At 44.5% G+C, this 14,974-nt stretch overlaps 3 protein-coding genes across 3 annotated transcripts; all 3 read left to right on the top strand.

The window, feature by feature from the left end:
• Positions 1-1,210: 1,210 nt before the first annotated feature.
• Positions 1,211-2,425, top strand: N7484_002510 (uncharacterized protein; the record flags this gene model as incomplete). Its single annotated transcript, XM_057112930.1, has 5 exons — positions 1,211-1,469; positions 1,526-1,547; positions 1,611-1,828; positions 1,954-2,021; positions 2,078-2,425. The coding sequence occupies 5 exons, from the start codon at positions 1,211-1,213 to the stop codon at positions 2,423-2,425; spliced, it is 915 nt and encodes a 304-aa protein (XP_056977667.1).
• Positions 2,426-3,045: 620 nt separating this feature from the next.
• N7484_002509 (sugar porter family MFS transporter) lies at positions 3,046-4,617 on the top strand (the record flags this gene model as incomplete). The annotated part of the gene is made up of 1 exon (XM_057112929.1): positions 3,046-4,617. One exon carries the CDS (start codon positions 3,046-3,048, stop codon positions 4,615-4,617), a length of 1,572 nt encoding a protein of 523 aa, XP_056977666.1.
• Positions 4,618-6,598: 1,981 nt separating this feature from the next.
• N7484_002508 (uncharacterized protein) lies at positions 6,599-7,708 on the top strand (the record flags this gene model as incomplete). Its single annotated transcript, XM_057112928.1, has 1 exon — positions 6,599-7,708. The coding sequence occupies one exon, from the start codon at positions 6,599-6,601 to the stop codon at positions 7,706-7,708; it is 1,110 nt and encodes a 369-aa protein (XP_056977665.1).
• Between the last annotated feature and the right edge of the window lie 7,266 nt (positions 7,709-14,974).

Below are 14,974 nucleotides of genomic sequence, written 5' to 3'. Positions count from 1 at the left end.
TCCGAGTACAATCCCGAGGTCTAACCATGAAGTTGCTCCATTCTCATCCTGAATCATGGACAACGACAGATTTCAATAAGACATTTCGAACCCCTCTCATTGGCCTAATTCATCAAAAACAACATTTAAATGGTATTACATCTTTTTCACTAACACTAAACTAGACATCGCCAAAACCTGAAAATGGGCCCGACTCTGGGCCCAAAGCCCAAATTTTGCATAAAACTGGTCTTGGCGCTCATAAATCTGCTGAATAATATAGAAAAATGCATAAAAAGACTGTATATCTTGATATTTTACTAAAATTAGTGAATATTTGTACTTTTTGGAGACTAGTGGGCCCCCAATGGGCCCCCATCAACGGGCCGAGCAACGGGCCCAAAACCCAACCCATTTGTGGGTTGGGTTGGGTTGGGCTTTGTTAGGACCATAACTCTCCCGGGCAGGAGCATAGCCAACTGAGCCAAAAGACTAATTATATCCGCAAGCTGCGGATATACCCGGGTACCGATTGATATAGTAGCGCACTCTGTGTTCGCGACGTAACAGGCTTTGGGCTTTGTGGGTTTTGGCGATGTCTAGGTCTAAGTGGATTTGCCACTGCCTTAGAGGCCTGTTAAGGCGAGAATGAATGGTCGTCTGATTGAACCTGGTGATTAATTGGTGATATTTTGCTTGATGTGTGGTATAATGTAACTTAGGATCGCGTTAATGTCCTCTTGGGGAATCTTAGGAGCACCCATTGTGATGGTGGACTTGTTGGATGGATGCGAGAATCTGGTAGTATGAACGCAAGATGTGTTGTCATTAGCAATGCAGATACAGGAAGTCAGCAGCTAGACAATATCTCCAAGCCGGTATAGAATAGCCTCGGTTTATGACTGGATCCATGGATAAATGATGCGTCATATACTTCGTTTCCTCCGGACATGTCTTTCTCCAGGTGGGTCCCCGGATATGAGAACCCCCGCGTGGGTATCCACCCAACGACAAAACCGCCCGGCCTTGGAAGACCCCGTTAATCCACGCGGCAGCCCTCATTGGTTAAGAGTATTGGAGGTGAGGGGGTACCACCATACTTCTTCTCCATCAAGACCCAGACATGACCATCACAGCTAGAAACAAAAGGCATTAAATCCCCGCATGCACAAGGTTACACCCCTCTACTGCGCGACATCTCGATCAAACTTCATCTCAGACTCGAATCATAATGTCGCCTTCTATCACTTCCGCAGAGACCTACAACATCGCCTCTATCCCGGCTGATGGCATCGGCCCAGAGGTTATCGAAGCCGGTATCACAGCTCTGAATGCCTTGATGGATACCCTCCAGACCTTCAAGCTGAACTTCAAAAACTACGACTGGAGCTCAGAGACATACAAGAAGACTGGAAAGTACATTCCCGTTGGCGGACTTGAGGAGCTGAAGAAGCACGATGCTATCTTCTTCGATGCTGTCGGAGCACCTGGTACATATAATATTCCAATTCTTTAATTGATATTCATAATTACTAACATGGCCTAGACGTCCCCGACCATATCTCGCTGTGAGGTTTCCGCCTGGCTATTTGCCAGCCTCTCTAATAATACGCCAACGTCCGCCCCGCTAGAGTCTTCCGCGGTACCGAGTCGCCTCTCCGTAACTGCAAGGCCGGTGATCTCGACTGGGTGATTATCCGTGAGAACAGCGAAGGCGAATACGCCGGTCAAGGTGGTCGTTCTCACCAAGGCAAGGCATGGGAGGTTGCCACCGAGGTCTCTATCTTCTCTCGTGTGGGAGTTGAGAGAATGATGCGCTTCGCCTTCGAGACCGCCCAGAAGCGTCCTCGTAAGCTTTTGACTATCGTCACCAAGAGCAATGCTCAGCGTAACGGCATAGTCCTCTAGGATGAAATGAGATTGCCAAGCTGGTTGCTGCTGACTTCCCGGATGTTACTGTCGACAAGATGCTAGTTGATGCCATGACTACTCGTATGGTGTTAAAGCCCGAGACTCTGGATACCAGTGTGGCTACCAACCTGGTAAGTACAGAAATACTTCTAACCCCGAGGAAGTACCTTACTAATAAAACTTCTAGCACGCCGATATTCTTTCCGATCTTGCTGCTTCTCTGGCTGGTTCTATCGGAATCGCCCCTACCTCTAACCTTGATCCCACTCGCCAGTACCCCAGCATGTTTAAGCCTATTCACGGCTCTGCTTTCGATATCACAGGAATAGGCATCTCTAACCCCGTGGCTACTTTCTGGACCGCTGCCGAAATGCTCGCCTGGTTGGGCGAGGAGGAGGCCTCGAAGAAGCTGCTTGTATGCGTTGAGAATGTCTGCGAGCAGGGAGTTCTCACTCGTGATTTGGTTGGAAAGGCTACAACCAAGGAGGTCACCGCGGCTGTTGTCGTTGAGATTAAGAGACTGGGTTCCAAATAGATAGTTAGAACAAGTACTCGAGTATATACTTGTATGAAATTGATGCAATTGATGTTATGCTATGATTCAGAGATGAAGTTTCAAGTCCTGAATGTAACAACGGTTTCCTTAATTTAAGCACAATTTTGTAACGCTTAATTCGTACGTTCAATGGAAATTCGGTCAGAGTAAATTAGACTCAACGCGGGTTAGTGACATTACACCGGACTTTTAGATCTCTCTCGTCCGACCCACGGGTCATATCACTCCATTTTTGGGAGCCCTTGGTATGACTTAGCTAAGCAACGAATGACGCAAATCTACCGGACATTGTATCCTCCGCCGGACATGGATCGATCTCCACGCAGTTTTGCCTTCGGCAATTCAGCCAGTAAGAATCAAGTTTCTTAAGATGATCTCCTTGAACCACCCCATCCACCATTTTGCGGGGATTTCTTGGTCCGTTTCCCCAGTTTTATGGGGTCCCCAGGTCATCACCAAGCCTCGACGGAGATTTAACGGTTCGGGGATGGTACGATTCTAGAAATTTTTATAAAACTGGACCGCGGCCGCCATTTTTGGTCATCAATTTATTTACTCTTCTTTCTCAACTTTCATGAGCTGGTCTCAAATCAATCAACATGACCCGGAAATTCTTTGGCTTAACAGGAAAGGCCCTTCGATTGGCCCAAATCGTCCTCGTCGTGGCCCCAGCTTTTATTATTTTCGGATACAACCAAGCTGGCGCTGGTCCCCTCGCAACCCTGGAAAGCTTTGTTCGCGTGTTTCCCCAAATCGATACGGTCAACACAACAGGCGCTGTGGAAGCGAAGAATTCCACCGGCAAGGGTGCCGTCATCGCCTCTTTTCAAATTGGAGCACTGATAGGCGCCCTTTCTTGCACAGTCTTATCTGAACGTCTTGGCCGTCGAAAGACCATTTTCGTTGGCTCAATCCTCACTATTATTGGTCAAGTGCTTCAGGTCTCAGCTTACTCACTGATCCAATTTACCGTGGGTCGAATCATTCTTGGTATGGGAACTGGCCAATTCAGTGTCGCTGTCCCGGTCTGGCAGTCTGAATCTGCATCTGCCAAGAATCGTGGCCAGAATGTCATCATCGCGGGTGTATTCATGTGTCTTGGATACGCTCTTTGCAATTGGATCGACTTTGCATTCACGAAGCTTCCTGACACGAACACTAGACAGTGGCGAGGACCTTTAGCGGTATCTTTTTTCTTTTCCATTGTCATCTTGGTGTCTGTATTCTTTCTTCCCGAATCGCCTCGCTGGCTCGTTCGCGTCAATAGAGTAGAGGAAGCATCTGCAAATCTAGCAGCCTACAAGGGCCTTTCTCCCGATGATGAAAGCATTCAATCTGAGATCGCCGGCATCGAATTGTCCTTGGAAGCCACCTCTCAGTCAAAGGGGGCAATTAGCGAAATGTTCTCAAAAAACGACGAAGAACGTCTGCTCTACCGATTCAGTCTTTGCATCGTCCTACAGTTCTTCCAGCAGATGTGTGGAGGTAACCTCATCTCCGTCTACGCGTCTACAATTTTCAAGAGTAATCTGCACATGAGTTCCAACCTTTCATCTATCCTGGCTGCAAGTGCTCTTACCTGGAAGTTTCTCTGCTGCTTTATTGCGTTCTTCGCTATCGACCGTCTCGGCCGACGCAAGTTGTTCATCATCAGCGGAGCGGGCATGTCAGCCTGTATGGCTGGTTTGGCTATAACAAACAGCTTTGACTCGAACAACAAGCACGCGTCAGTTGCTTCAGCTTGTTTGATTTTCCTGTTCAACCTCTTCTACCCGATTGGCTTTTTGGGTGGCAATTTCTTGTACTGCACTGAAGTTGCGCCAATGCGTCTGCGAGTCGCTATGGCGTCTATCTCTACTGCGAATCATTGGATGTGGAACTTCGTTGTGGTCATGGTTACTCCGGTGGCTCTTGATACCATTGGCTACCAGTACTATATAATGTATGCGATTTTGTCCGCCTGTATTCCTGTGGTGGTATATTTCTTCTTCCCAGAGACTATGAATCGCAACTTGGAATTACTGAACCATGTGTTCCAGGATGCTTCGTCTCCTTGGCAGATTGTTTCTATGGCCCGGAATTTGCCTAAAGGAGAGGTGACGGAGGCGGACTTGGTGGCTCATAATGACGGAAAGGACGACTGCTCTGTTGAGATGAAAGAACATGCTTGAGTTGGAGTTGTCTGGCGTTCATACAGTGCAAAAACGTGAATATTGTCTGTTGCAAGCCATTTTTTGTTAATTGTTAGAAATTAAAGATCTTACTACCTCAATTCACATCCGTTGAACTTCTTATTATGTGTTCAAACATGTAGGGTGGTAAAAGAGATTGTCGTTTACTTACAGCCCTAACGTTCAGCCCAGCGACTCGGATGGATGTATCAAATAGGGCTATTCGGATGAATTTGCCAACAAAATAGTTCCACGACACCTGCAATCCTCTGAACGCCCCTGTTCCAAGATAAAATCGAGACATAGTAAAACCTTCGGCATTTAAATCCGCGAGACCGGAATCTTGGCAGGCCGCGGCATGATAGAACCACGCATCTAGACATCGCCAAAACCCACAAAGCCCAAAGCCTGTTACGTCGCGAACACAGAGTGCGCTACTATATCAATCGGTACCCGGGTATATCCGCAGCTTGCGGATATAATTAGTCTTTTGGCTCAGTTGGCTATGCTCCTGCCCGGGAGAGTTATGGTCCTAACAAAGCCCAACCCAACCCAACCCACAAATGGGTTGGGTTTTGGGCCCGTTGCTCGGCCCATTGATGGGGGCCCATTGGGGGCCCACTAGTCTACAAACAGTACAAACATTTACTTATTTTAGTGAAAAATCAAGATATACAGTCTTTTTATGCATTTTTCTATATTATTCAGCAGATTTATGAGCGCCAAGACCAGTTTTATGCAAAATTTGGGCTTTGGGCCCAGAGTCGGGCCCATTTTCAGGTTTTGGCGATGTCTAATTAACGGAGTACTCTAGAGTAGTAGAGACTCAATGTTCCTGTCTTCATGTGGCACTCCGAAGGTTGTATCATATAAGAACTTTGCCAGATTATGCTAAGGAAGCCAATAAAAGCAAGACAGTTATTTATTTCTAGTCGTGGAGCGTTCAAGAAAGGAATGGAGCAAAGCAACCATTCAGTGACCGAATCAGCATTTGCCGATGGCGCCACAAAAGTCTCGAGGCCATCCGAATTCCCTTTTTGCTGCCCCTTAATGGAGGACATACCGCCAAACAACTACGGTGCGGACTAAGTGGGTCCGTAACAAATGGCCAGTTCACGTATGTATCAAAGATGCTCAATTAAGCCCAAAATACTATATAATTATTTCTGAAAATTACCATCACTCTCGTATGCGCTACATCTTTCCCATCTTCTTCGCGAAGATTCGTTCCCTCGGCTCGTCCTTTTGTAGTCCGGCTGTGTCTTTGCTTCATAGCACACAGGCGATTCCTTAGATCAGTCATAGTGTAGATACGCTGCGGAGCAACTTGTCTAGCAGAACACCGACATGTCATAATTGGGAAAGAATGAAGAACAACAGGTCAGATGGCCGGGCTGACGCCCGGGAGCTGGAGTTTCTCACTAACAATTCAGTTTGAGCCTGATTCTGATTTTAGGGAGTGACTGATTAAACAGTCTTCTCACTTGCCACTATGGGGGATTTTTTTTTTAACTATTGGAGCGATAATGCTAGATTTTGAGAATCTAGTAAGGTTTCAATGGTTTAAAATAGCAGCAGTCATGCTAGTTACTGATCTGAGTGGGGCGATGCGGCTGAGAAAGCAAGTATGCTTTTTCATCTTAGCAAGGTCAGAAATGGGGAACTGGTTATACCTCAAAAACGCATGTCGAACTAGACTAGACTATGTATGACAGTATTATGCGATGTCAAAGGTACTAAAACAAGGCAATTGGCATGGCTGTATCGCAGTAACCTGATAGGTGTACCCGGAGTTTTATTTAGTAAGGGATATGTACCGCACTTGCTCTTATCCAGTTAAACAGCAGCTAAGCGTGATTTCTTTCCCCTCCTTCATTTCAATTCATTTCCCCTCCTTCATTTCAATTTATTTCCACTCAATTCCGACATTATTATTTTTTGCTCTAATTACCACCCACCACCATCTTTTGACGTCGGTAATATGTCTAGCATCGGTCCTGTCCTTGTTACCGGTGGCAATGGCTTCATAGCGTACCATATCATTGCCAAAATTCTTGAGGAGGAACCTAACTGCATCATCCACTCGATTGATGTGAACGTTAACCGCAATCGCCATTCTAAAGCAAACGTGCACTACCACCATGGCGATTTGGCCTTATTCCAGGACGTGCAGCGCATCATGCAGATCGCCCGCCCTGTTACTATCTTTCATACTGCGTCCCCAGAATTCTCCGACGCCCCTGAATCAGCCTACCGCGGCATCATTGTTAATGGTGCTCATCACCTTATCGATGCCGCCGTCAAGGTGAAGACCGTGCGAGCCATAGTCAATACCTCAACCTCAGGGGTTATCAACGATAACCATACCAATCTTATCGATGCTACAGAGGAAATGCCAATCTTGCGCCCTCCGCAACAGCAGCGGCTTTACTGTATTGCGAAAGCAGATGCAGAAGATGCTATCCAGGCCGCTAATCGCAATGGCGGCCAAGGCGATCAGCAAATCCTGACTTGCGCGATCCGACCCAGTCTTGCATTTGGCGAGCGCGATGTCGGCACCTTTGGTAAGATGTTCGCCGTTGCAAGCCAAGGCAAGTCCCGATTCCAGATGGGTGATGGGCAGAACCCGTATGATTTTGTCTATGTCGGGAACCTTGCAGATGCACACCTCCTAGCTGCTCATGGTCTTCTAAAGGCCTGGGGGAAGCCTCCTCCGACCAACGCATCTACACCCCGCATCGATGGTGAATGTTTTCATATCACGAATGAAGACCCTTGGCTCTTTTGGGACTTCCAAAGAGCTGTTTCTGCGCTTACGGGTAACCCAATCCGGCCTGAGGATATTGTGGCGATCCCGAGGTGGGTTGGATTAACACTTGGATTTGTGAATGAGTGGGCTACATGGGTGGTTTCCGGCGGTACTAAGAAGGCTAATATGACTCGCGAGGGTATTCGCTTCAGTACCCTTATTCGCACACTCAATGGAAAAAAGGCCAAACAGGTGCTTGGGTATCACCCCAAAGTGAGTATGCAGGAAGGCCTGGAGCGCAGCGTGTGTTGGTTCATAGAGAATGAGAAAGGATATGCGTAATCAGGTTGGTTTTTGCAGCCGTCGATATCAACATCTAGGGCCCGGATTTGGCGCCATTTCATTACTCCTCGTGTTTATAAGATATATATAGACATATTTCAACACGGAATTCATATTCCTAGCACCTTATGTAACGTGGTCGGTAAGCGAGTGAGCCATATAAGCGAGTGAGCCACCTAACCAAAATTTCGCGTTCCCAAGAATACGTCTATCTTCAACCCACCACCATGCCTTCAAAACGCGGTATATTAAGCCAGGATTCTATCCAACAAGAAGGCCGTATATTGCTTGCTATAAAAGCTATAAAAAACAAGGAAATTGCCTCTATACGGCAAGCCGCGAGCTAATTCTAAGTCGATCGCTATACGCTCACGCGTCAACTACGCGGCACCATAAATCGGGCTAAAACTCGCGCTAATAGTCATAAATTAACTAAAATTAAAGAGAATATCCTTAAGTAATAGATATTATCTCTAGATCTTCGTAGAGCAGCCCCTACATAAGCTCATGTATAAGAGATAGCTAATATTCTCCTCGAAAAACGTGGTTCTACCTAGATTTAAACCGTCGGCGAAAAATGGGTATATAACTTTACCTAACGTTATTAAGAGCTTAAATCACGCTTCTTAAGACGATATAACTACTAACGAGCATTATAAGAAGACCTAAAGATTATTTAAGAATAGTTTGACCTCGTCTAAACCATAATCTAGTAATATAGTATCCTACGCGGACAATATCTATAACTTTAACGAGACTAGATTCGCGATGGGGCTTTATTCAACATAAAAAGTGATTACCTAGGTAGAATACTACGGTCAGAGGTTAGTTTTATAGCTAGGAAATCGTGAGTAGGTAACCATAATCAAGTTAATTAGCGCGTTAGGATAGGCGCTTCCACTAACGATAATCTTTAAAGGAAAGCAATATAATTAAGCGTGGTTTAAAGAACTTCCACACGATTAGCGCTTTAAAGTTAGTCAAAATAGATAGATAACCGATGAGATAGGCCTTTGCTAGCTTCAAAAATAATTTATTCTATTAATAACTCACTATACGCGTGGGCGATATTGACTTCTTATTCTTAATAGATATAGAAGCTATCTCATATTAAGATTTAATTAAATCTACGCGGATTATGATATTATTCTAATCTATATACCTACGCACTCTTCGCATCTTTTATAACTACTTGATATTGGATATTTTATAGTTCTAAAGCGCGCGTACAGTAACTTTATGAGCTAAAAAATACAGCTTAGAATTAGCCATATCGATAAGCTCGGCTTCCTTCTTGCCTATCCAAAAGCTCGTGCGGAAGCTTTTGAATTAAGCATAATTTAAAACAGCTTTTAAGCAGCAGGATTAGTACTATATAATCCTAAGCTAGTTCTATTAAAGCTTAATATTCAACTTCGTACGCCTATACCTCCAACAAGCCGCGGAAGTCAAGTAAGCACGTTTCATCCATATACACCCGCGAACATTCACGAGCTTTATAAGCAAGCATCCTCAATTAAAGCTTTCCTAAAGCAACGCTCAAGAAGCCCTCCATCACCATCCCAAACCGCGTTAAACCAGCTTATCAAAGGCTATCAAATTACTATGCAAAACGGTATCCTTCTCGAGGCAAAAAATAAGCTACTACGTGAGGAACACAACATACAAAAGAAGAGACGTGAACGTACGACTAGGTGGATAGCACACGAAGATGGCCTATCTATATAGGAGGCTCTCGAGCTCCAGGAGGCTCATAATTCGTTCTTTCAAGTAAGACCAGGTCCGCGGGTGCCTTCGGCACAGGCCTCGCAAGCACCAAAGCAGCGGGCTTTACCTAAATGTGGTAATGTCAGAGAATGGAGTCCTTACGTGTTCTCTGAGTTCGCACTTTTTTACCGGAATTCTCCGCTATTTCATTTATGTCATATCATGTGATATTTTACTTGATTTGTTTGTTCTGTTTGATTTCTTCTCTAAATCTCAGGTATTTAGTTCTCGTATTTCGGTAGAATAGTTTGAATCTCATGCCAATTTCTTCTCCACTTTCTATCCTGAGAATTTCCTGAGAAGACCCTGAATTAGCTCAGCTTGACCACATTGCCTTGTTCATCTGATCTAATTCCCTGAGATTGGTAACCAGTTACCCTGCCAATCTTAGACAGTTATGAGCCTGGTGTGCCCTTTCTAAGCACAACAATATCCTCATATTTTGACGCTATTCGTGTCGTTTTTTCCTAAGATTGGTAACCAATTGCCCTACCAACCTTAGACAGACATGATTTAGGTCGTTTTAACCACACGTAGCTATATGTGTGGGTTATTCTGAGATAGTCTCTAGTCTAGAGATATCTCATATTCTATTCTATTGAGCCTGCTAGTTAGCTAGAGCCTCATAGAATTACCTCTGAATTGTGATATTTTCATATTTCACCATTTTTGACGCAATTCTAAGTCAGAATTTGTGTTCTCTGTCCACACGTGTGACGTGTGTGTTACCTACACGTATCTATACGTGTTTGTGTGTTTGTTGTTTGTGTGTTTGTTGTTTGTGTGTTTGTTATTTGTGTGTTTGTTGTTTGTGTGTTTGTTGTTTGTGTGTTTGTGTGTGTTTGTGTTATATAAACACATAAATTGTGTGTTTGTTGTTTGTGTTTATTATTTATGGGTAAAAATTCTGCAAGTTTACTGGAAAATTCTGGTAATATCCTGCTATATATACCCCATTTTCGTGTGGAGAATTCTTCCTTCTTCATATATTTTCTATTCCATATTCCGTGGAGAATTCAACGTTGAATTCTGATATCCCACCTGGTGGAGCTTAGGTGGAGCTCGGACTGATCTTGTGGGCCTACCCCACAATATTGTCTATCATATTCTTCTACCTCATCTCCATATTCGCCAAAATTGAGCTCCTCAAGCTCAGAATTCGACAATTTGCATATCCTCGAACGTTCCAGAACGTCCAGAATCCTCAGAATCCTCCATACGAATCTCTAAGTCCCCAAAAATCACGTCCTATCCTTCAAGCCTCAATTATCTCTCACATATCTCTCACTTTGACCTCATTTTAACCTTACTTCCACCATGTCTACATCCATAGATGTGATTCTAACGGGTCCTACCACCTAGCAACTCTGGTATACCCAAATTAAGCGTCTTACTAAGCAGCAAACTGTATGGGATTATATCAACCCAGAACAAAATGCACCTCAAGCAGCTTTACCTAGGGTACCAGATATCACAGATATCAACGTGGACAATGCATTATACAACAGACAAGTCAAACGTCGCCTAGAGGTCAAAGACGTGTCAGAGAGAATTCGCAAAGTGGAAATTGCCCTACAATCTACGATCAATAAGTCAATGAAGGAGTTTTTGATTAATAAAACAACTAGATTTGAGATGCTGCGAGCATTATATCTCCTATATAATCAGCGAGACGTCTTGCACTGGAGAACAGTCGAAAAACGGTGGAGGAAGACGATCCAGGGCCCATCTCAGGGTCAGAAAATTGAGGATTAGGTCATCCAGGTGCAGACAATATATCATAAAGGTATTATAGAGGGAATTACCATCGTACAGACGACGGATTGTGCACCTCTAGACTTCATAGACGCCGTGCACAATATTACCCCATTATAGCATAACCGAACCTACAACGAGGTCATATCAAAGATCAAGAAAAATATTCAAGTGGATTTTGACGAACTTTGTCTAAGTTTCAGCCAGAATCTCGATATTGAAAAACCCAAGACGACCTCATTCCGCCAGTCACATGCCACGTTCCAGGATATTCCAGACCAGGCAGAACAGTCCAAATCAGGCAAATCAACTAAACGGACACCTCGCTGTCCCTGTCAGAATGTACCAAATGACGGAAATCACCGATTCCAGGACTGCGCCTACCTCAATCCGTCAAAGAGACCAGCGAATTATACATGGGATAAAGACGTGGATTCACGCTTTAAGAGAGCAGCTAGCAAGAGCTTACCATTCAAGACAGCCTTAGACAAGTTCAAAAAGGATAATATAGGTACTAACGCGGTCAGCATGCTGACTATATTCAACCAGATCGGGTTGAATCAACCGCAAAAGACCCCAATTCGGACGTCATACCACATTTCAGCACCGCAGAATTGTCCAGATTAGGCCTTTGATACAGGGTCAAACACACATATATGCAATAACAGATCGCTATTCTCTAATTTCGTGGAACGGAGCACATACGTCAAAGTCGGAGATACTAGAACGCCGGTTCTAGGTGTTGGATCAGTCTTGTTCCAGCCAACCAAGGGAAATAGCCGCTTCGACCTCCATGACGTCGCATATTCCCTATCATTCCACGTCAACCTCATTTCCGCCTCGCGTGCACGTGCAGCAGGTGTGTATCTCAACGACCGGACTAGCTACCTTGAAGGCAAAGCTGGCAACTGGTTATGCAAGGTGGATTATCAAACTAGCATATTGCTAGTCAAATGGGACAAAGAGAACGTGTTTCAGAACGCATTTCTCACGTCAAACTACCATATTGACAGCCTCCATAAGCCTAATATAACTACCACACATGCACAATCAAATATCTTGCCAATTCGACCAGTTGCCTATGGGACGTCGTCTAGTCCCCATATAACCAAGGCAACCATAGAGCTCGTCCATAAGCGTCTAGGTCATGTGAGCAAGGAAGTGGTGCAGCACGTCCAGGATTCGACAACTAGCATCGAGATCGACAAGACGTCAATATTTCTACATATTTGCGAGACGTGTCAGCTCAGCAAGGTAAAACGTTAGATATCAAGGCGTCCCATGACGACCGGAACGTCCCCATTTAAGGCTATCCACTGGGATCTCACCCATATGCAGCGTACTCACAATCAGGTGCAATATATCAGTCACGCATCTTATCCCGTGACTAGTTACCATATTTCGACTAATCTATCAAGCAAGACGGATATTACAGACGACTTAAGAGCCAAGATTACCTTTCTGAAGCGTCAATTTGGAATTCAGGTTAAGGTGCTCCATACAGATAGTAACACGAATTTGTCACAATTTACCTAGATTGACTGTATACGACTCGGAATTCAACACCATTATACGCCACCTGGTCAGCCAGAGCAGAATGGATATTCTAAGCGTGCTGGAGCACGAATTGCTAAATTATGCCGCTCCATATTGATTGAAGCAGGTCTTCCAAGCTCGCTGTGGCCTGAAGCAGCGAATTCCGCGGTCTATTTGCTAAATCGGACCCCCATGAGACGACTAAATTAGGCAACGCCCTACCAAGCTTTATATGACGCGCTTATGGAGACTGGGATTAATCCACCTGGATATATAGACCCAAAGCCGTCTCTTTCTAATCTCCGAGTCTATGGGTGTAAGGCATATGTGCGCATTCCATCGACTATACGATCACAGAAAGTTGGTCCAAGAGCCCAAATTAGCTATCTAGTTAGATATGTGGCTTCAAATATCTAGAGAATTTGGATCCCATCCCGCAACAAGGTTATTCGTGCAAGAGACTATATTTTCGACGAGACCAGTTTTTTCAAGCCAACTAACCAGATTGAGCGCCAGAAACATAAGGTTTTTGACGATTCAGGGTCTATTATCAACTACCTTGATGAGGCAGAATTTGACTCTCTAATCACAGATCTCGATATGCTAGATAACGAGCAGAGAGTGGAAAGTATGGAAAATGTGACGTCAGAACGAGCAGAAACGCAGGATATGCGTTCTAAGGGGGATGAGGAGGATGAGGTCTTAGGCGATATTCCACATACACCAGAGACCATGAAGGGATCACCTGACCAGTCCCCAAAGCCGTCTTCTTCGGCCAAAATCAACCAGCTCCTAGAACCGTCTTTTTCGGCTGAAATAAACTAGGCGGATAGACCCGCTATATCGGCAATGAGACCCATGATCCTGGTTAACAATTCACGATTTGACGTGTCAGAATATCCAATATTCAACGACAATCCTACCCATGATTCAGACGACTCAGAGTCCATGGAAGACGTGGTGAATAACCGCCTGAAACGTGCCTCTAATAGCACATATAACGTGGATTTTGAGGATTATGACGCCAAACGTTTCAAGTCGAATCTTGCCTTATTTCCATTTATCCAGGCGTTCTCTGCCGCGCTGATGAGCCAGCCAAAGAAGGCTCATATTAAGGATATTCCACCACCTCCAGAAGGTTATCATGACCTTAAAACACACGAATTTCGAGTCCAATTTAGAGAAGCAATGGAGGTAGAATTCAGGAAGCTAGAACAAATGAAAGCATAGATTCCAGTCAAGAAAGACCTCATTTCTCAGGCTCATATCAAGTGTGGACCTATTCCATAGAAATCGTGTCTGACACACCAAATCCTATCTATTAGGTGGGTATTCGCCTATAAAATAGACCCAAACGGGTACGTTATAAGGCACAAAGCGCGCTTATGTGCACGTGGAGACCAGCAGATCATGGAGGATCGTGATACACGCGCCACCACGCTCGCCGCCACCATATTGCGTATTCTATTAGCTATCATAGCTACATTCAACCTTGAAACCATGCAATTAGACGCTGTTAACGCGTTCTTAAATAGTCGGCTGACGGACGACGTTTTCTATCATTATCCACCAGGATTTGGACGGAAAGGACACGTTTTGAAGCTTCTTCAAGCCCTATATGGTCTCCGAATTGCCCCATTTCTATGGCAACAAGAACTCCGTGAAGCATTAAGAGCATGTGGTCTTAACCTAATTTCGGAAGACCCATATCTATATGTAGGACAGAACATGATCATTATAGTCTTTGTGGATGATATGCTGATAATATATCATTGGAAACACGCTGAATCAGCGCAGAAAATCAGGTCATTCCTTTATGACCGCTTTAAGATAAAAGATTATGGAGAATTGTCTTATTTTATCGGGATACGAATTATCCAAGAACGTGCAACTCGTCGATTATGGATCTTATAGGACGCATATATTAACAAAATTGCTCACCGTTTTAACCTCACTGGATATACCGCACCTAAGACCCCATTACCATCTAAAAGACTGACGGAATTTGAGACTAAACCACCTCTATCACAGGCCGCTCTAAATAGATATCAACAGCGTGTTGGAAGCCTTCTTTTTAATGTCATATCCACACAACCAGACGCATGCTTCTCATCATAAGCTCTATCCATGTTCTTGACTAAGGCACGTGCGTCACATATTACTGCAGCAGATCACGTCATCAAATATCTATATAGGACGAAACACCTT

The sequence above is a fragment of the Penicillium longicatenatum genome (assembly GCF_028827895.1).
Source record: "Penicillium longicatenatum strain IBT 33135 chromosome Unknown contig_1_segment0_segment0, whole genome shotgun sequence".
NCBI classification, from domain to species: Eukaryota; Fungi; Ascomycota; class Eurotiomycetes; order Eurotiales; family Aspergillaceae; genus Penicillium; species Penicillium longicatenatum.
Note: the sequence above shows the minus strand (reverse complement) of the source record. Positions and strands in the feature narration are given on the sequence as shown.